The sequence below is a fragment of the Photinus pyralis genome, unplaced genomic scaffold (genome assembly GCF_008802855.1).
Source record: "Photinus pyralis isolate 1611_PpyrPB1 unplaced genomic scaffold, Ppyr1.3 Ppyr1.4_LG2, whole genome shotgun sequence".
Lineage (NCBI taxonomy): Eukaryota > Metazoa > Arthropoda > Insecta > Coleoptera > Lampyridae > Photinus > Photinus pyralis.
Genome location: NW_022170403.1, coordinates 51938808 through 51944162, shown reverse-complemented (window position 1 = coordinate 51944162; position 5355 = coordinate 51938808). Strand labels below are relative to the sequence as shown.

The 5355-nt window shown below is 37.1% G+C and overlaps 1 protein-coding gene across 1 annotated transcript; it reads right to left on the bottom strand.

Annotated features, from left to right (window-relative positions):
• Nucleotides 1-2988: 2988 nt before the first annotated feature.
• LOC116164123 (phenoloxidase-activating factor 2-like) lies at nt 2989-4793 on the bottom strand. Its single transcript, XM_031478251.1, has 2 exons — nt 4488-4793; nt 2989-4203 (listed from the first exon to the last, which is right to left on the bottom strand). The coding sequence occupies exons 1-2, from the start codon at nt 4775-4777 to the stop codon at nt 3285-3287; spliced, it is 1209 nt and encodes a 402-aa protein (XP_031334111.1). The 5' UTR covers nt 4778-4793; the 3' UTR covers nt 2989-3284.
• Nucleotides 4794-5355: the final 562 nt, after the last annotated feature.

The window sequence follows — 5355 nt, the reverse complement described above, 5'->3', positions numbered from 1 at the left end:
TTTTTAGCGCATTTCCACAAAAATAAAAAAAAATGCGCTATTGTGGCCAGTTTGTCCGTCCGTCCGTCCGTCCGTCCGCTAACTTTGCGACGCTACTAGTTTTTTATCTTAAGAGCTATTGTTCTACTTTTTTCGCTATTTGGTTCGTTATGGTGTCGAGTCTTGTACCAAGGAAGGAATTTTTTCTGTACCGCTTACAAAAAAAGTTATTGTAAAAAAAACAAAAAACCGTTTTTTACATGTTCCATAATTTTACACTTTTGCCGTTTATTAACGATCCTAGAGATCGTTTATAATTTTGCATTGCTATCTGTCGCCTGCCGGTTGGTCTGTCCGTCTGTTCCTTTGTCTGTCTGTCCATCTATCTGTCCGTGTGAACGATAACTTTGTTTAGAAATGTTCGATCGCTTTTACATCTCCGTTAGTTATGAACTGAATTGCATGAAATTCAATATGGGCATAGATTTAGCCATATAATACGCAATGCCAAAAGTTGGATCGAATCGATTCAAAATTCACAGTGCCCTTTTCGCATCTCGACCATTTATAAACCGAATTGCAAACTTTTTTACTTATAAAAGTATTTGAATGAAATTTGATACATAGGCACTTGGAATAAAGGAAAATCAAACGCCAATTTCAAAATTTGGTTTTGCGCATGCGCAGTGCCAACTTTTTTATTTATGGAAGAATTTAAATGAAATGTGATACATAGGCACTTGGAATAAAGAATCATCGAGCGCCAGTCTCAAAATTTTCTTTTGCGCATGCGCAGTTCCAACTTTCTTATTTAGAAAAGCATTGAAATGAAATTCTTCTCATAAACTGAAAATTGAAGTAGCACGTCAACAATGGATTGCCCATGTGCAACGCTATCTTTCATATTTGTGGCCGGATTTTTACGATTTTAACAGAAGTTGCATCTTACAAATGGGAAATGAATGCAAGGGGAAATGCGCTTTATGTAAATCGTTTACGATGTTACATATATAGCACTGTATACCACTATAATTTTATTGATATTCTACATACTAGGTACTCTAGTGCTTACTCGGAAGAGTGTAGGTCATACCCGAACCTAATCAGTATTACCATTGAATAAAAACACTATAGTGTTTTTATTCAATGGTATTACGTACTATCTACGAAAGAGTCTCAATGAAGACTAACTTCTTACAGCTTGGCTTAAATAGGATTCATGACCCATCCATCCTATTCCATCCATGATCCATATAACGTTCAAAACTTCAAACGGAGAATATGGTCATTAATCCTTAAAGGCATCTCCAAAAATGTAAGTAGAGGGGTTGCTTATTTTTTTAGCCAACCTCTTGTAAAGCATCAGCTCACACACTTTTGATGTTATGAGTACATTCTTATTATGTACGTTTAATAATTATAGTATCTTATTCCACGCATTCGTAGTGCAAGATTACCAAATTGGTAGAACATTATCGGATTCTGTTTAGATTAATTCGAATTGAAACGTTTCCATTCCTTGGCTTTTCTGTGAATGAACGAGTAGGTATGTTGGAATAGTTTTATTTGAAATTTAATCAAACTTTAATCACAAATGTCTGGAATTAAATTATCTTTAATTAAACTAAGTTGCGATTCGCCATAGAGAACATTTTCATTTCTCGCAAAATCATATCCGAAGTCTAATTTGTGCATAAGACGACGTTAAATTGAATGCAATTAATTTAAGTTCTAGTTCGAGCATATGCTACATCTAAACCGAAAGTATTGTAATATCCACACCCCTGGAGCATACTGACTTCTGGTTGCTAACTTTATAAAGTTTACATAGTAAAGTTGTTTCTCTGCTCACAACACCAAATATACTGACGGTCAGGCGCGGTGGCTGCCCTAGCTGACCATGGCAAGTTAATAACTGTACAATCATGAAAGTACGTTGAAATTAATTAAAGTTTACAGCAAGTAGCAACTATTCCGAAAGTAATTTTCGTTGAATTACAGTTTATGGTACAATCTTGAAAACGAGTTAGTGATTTTTGTTTCAAATAAATTATGTTAATGAACACATTTACACCTTGAGTAACTACATGACTGAAACTAAAACTTTGTATACGTATACCATAATACCTATTACATTTGTGCATTTTCAATCCTTCACAAGCTAAATTGAAAACGAGGCTGACAATTGCAGAGTCCTACCAGGATGCAGAATGATATTCTATGCTTTTAAACAAAAGAAGTAATAACACTTCTACGGCATCTAGGAGGACAATTGAACAAAGAAAAGTCAATAGTAGAGACTCAGTCATGTCTGGAGTACCTAGGGATCGAATGCGACACGGATGAGGACAAAATTTCTTTGCCCTTAAAGAAAAGACAATCAATAAAGCAAGATTTACAAATAATCTTAACCTTTCACCAGTGGAGTTGGAGATTAGGCAAAAGAATGCTGGGAAAGTTGTCTTTCGCGTCTTTTGTGATCCCCTAGGAAGACTGAACACAAGAAATTTGCTCCGAGCAAGATTGTCGCTTCCCGAAGAAGAACCAAGCATAACATTCCCAACTTCGAAAAAGGTGCTGATAGAATGATCCTGATTGATGGAAAACATCTCTTTCCAACAATTCAGAGGTTAGGATGGGCGTTTCCTCCGCCCAGCCAATTCCCCAGAGTTTTGCTTTTGAATCATCTCAGTGCAGCAGAAGGAATTTTTATCCTAATTGTCCCAAAATGGGAGAATGTATTTTGGTTGGCGGATGTAAAAGCAAGAGCGCCGAGTCTTCCAGTTAGGCCGATAGACCTTCATCTTTACCTCATAGACGCCCACACTCAAAAGCCCTTTCCTCGGGCGCATAAATTAAGATTGGAAGCCTGGCAGGTACGGGGTGGGCCTTGTATGATTACAGATTGGTCAGCTGTGCTCAAGATATAAATTTCAAAGCATCATGGAGGGACTCCTCACTGAAATCATGATAGGGACTTAGCTCCGAATACAATAAAATTGCAGTCCGTAGAAGATAGCTGAAAGGTATTCTTTATTTTCAGACGAACAAACTACTGAAACTAAACAGCATCAGAACTGTGACATAGTTTTTCCACACCAAAAGTGTTCACTTCCGATGCAGATCCCGTGTTAAAAGTGCACGGATGCCGTGCTAAAGATTAGGTACAAGTTATTCCTATTAAATAAATTTAGGTTTAACCCTTTTGGTAAAAAAGCGTGCAGTGGAACGCACTTAAACGTCACGTTAAACTTGTTACAGTATTCAATAGCTAAAGTTATACAATGAGGTCAAATTACATTGTGTTACATAGGCGTATAGTAACTGGTGTCCAAATTACGTGCACTCATCTCTTGATCAATCCAATGCTTAATCGACGTAACCTTAGTAAATACCGACGGTAGATTGTTGGCACAGCCAAGCCCCCAAGATGTAATGCCAACTTGCAGATATCTTAGCGGTTGTCGTGAGATTTCACAAACTAGTGGACCACCTCCATCACCGTAACACAAGTCCCTTCCATTTTTCCCAAAAGCACAAAGGAAGGTTTGATGTAGCTGAAACCATTTTCCTAAACGAGTTTTCCTAAATTCATTTTGACAAAGGGGGTTTGAAATCAGCGAAAATTCGATTTTCTTCATTGCCCTCCTGTAAATACCTTTCGGGACATCACTTCCCCATCCTGTAGCTGCACATTTCGATTTCCTCAACTGAGTATACGGCACCGTAGACGAATCTGCTAAGCAAGCTGTATTCACATTCCTGTCTAACTTAAAAGGATTTTCCAAAAACAGTAAGGCTGCGTTGTGGATTAAATTATCAAAAACAAACTTGGGGTGCTTGACAATTGATTTTACGCTCATATTTTGGTGGGCTAAGGGTTCAATGTTTCCTGTAGTATTCCATTGTCCTACTCTTGCAATATAGTTTTCAGAATCGTTGATACAGTGCGCCGTAGTAAGAACAACTTCGGGATGTATTAGGGAACCGACACACTGATACTGATTTTTTAAATTCAAGACTAAAGCGGTCCATGGATATTCACCAAACTTTGCCGTGGTAGGATCAGAAATGTAATAATCTCCTGGTATTTCACTTCCATATCCGCAAGAATAGTTATCAGATATTCGGTCGTCTTTCTCTCTTAGAGGAGGACTACGAGTAAGTGACTGGCAACAGATATCTCCCACGGTTTTGCAGGGATTTACAGACTCTTGAAGTAATCTGAAAAATAAAAGTTCAAATACAATCATACACATCATCTAAGTACTACTAGAATGTATACTTGTTAAAATTAGGGGATAGTGAATAATGAGGAATTCGAGTGTTTCCCGCTAGTTTCCGAATGGAAGAATCTCTTGCTTCTAGGAAATAAGTATTTTGGAACGAATCCGTCAACGCTACTACCTATATTTAAATAAAAGTCCCTCAAACCTTTATTGATTTAACCACTTACGATATTAGGGATTATCGTCACCAACGACGAACTACAAATCTTAATTACATACCTAGGTTCAAAAAGTTTACTCCCATCTCTGTTCACTTCGCCATTATTACATAAATAAAAAGGTGTACACAAGCACTCTCCCTCCGCTGGCTCAGGCGCCTTAGTTGACGTCGACTGATCGCCAAAAAACGATTTAATTATCGTTTTTAGTTTATCATTTTGATTACTAATTTCGTCAAAGGTTTTTACAATCGTATAGGCGATACTAGATTGTCCTTTAGAGAACCGATGCGAATGAGAACCGATTAGGAGGCTAGCTACAAGCAAACCGACCAGTTCAACCCGGTGCATTTTTATTAAACGTTTATTGTAAGTCTCAAGCTAAAATGTAGAAATATCCTTAGAAGTAGGCGAGGAACTACGGATATTGTGGTTATGATTTATCTTCCTGTGTCGTAAGTCTAGGTAGGTACTCACTATCAAATTTCGCAATTTTTATAATACGAGTACATATTGCTGTGTGCACCGGTCCGTAGGCCAAAAAGACCGTACACAAAACACCTAAACAAACCTGGCTAGCTCAAACCTTTATCTTCCCCGGAACAAAACTTCTCCCCAGCACAGAGGAGGAATTCGGCTCTTTTCTCAGTTAAATTATTAACTCCTACCAGATAGTGGGTTAGACCAAATACCTTAAATTCCAAATCGATCTTAAGAATTTTGATTAAATAAAATGGACCTTGGACAAGTATCCAAAGAAAATAGTAAATTAAAGGAAATGAAATCGTTCGAATGACATACACCGACATTATTGTGAAATTTACGAAATTCCAATTTAATTGTTACACACACAATGAAAATTGAGAGACACAAACAATTATTACAAATAAACAAAAAAACTAAAATTAAAACTTAATTTTACTTACATT

Excerpts from the sequence above, each read along its gene's own strand:
- LOC116164123 (XM_031478251.1), bottom strand. The coding sequence starts at position 4,777 with ATGCACCGGGTTGAACTGGTCGGTTTGCTTGTAGCTAGCCTCCTAATC. Across the intron at positions 4,204-4,487 it reads AGTAAACTTTTTGAACCTAG|ATTACTTCAAGAGTCTGTAA; the intron begins GTATGTAATTAA and ends TTTATTTTTCAG.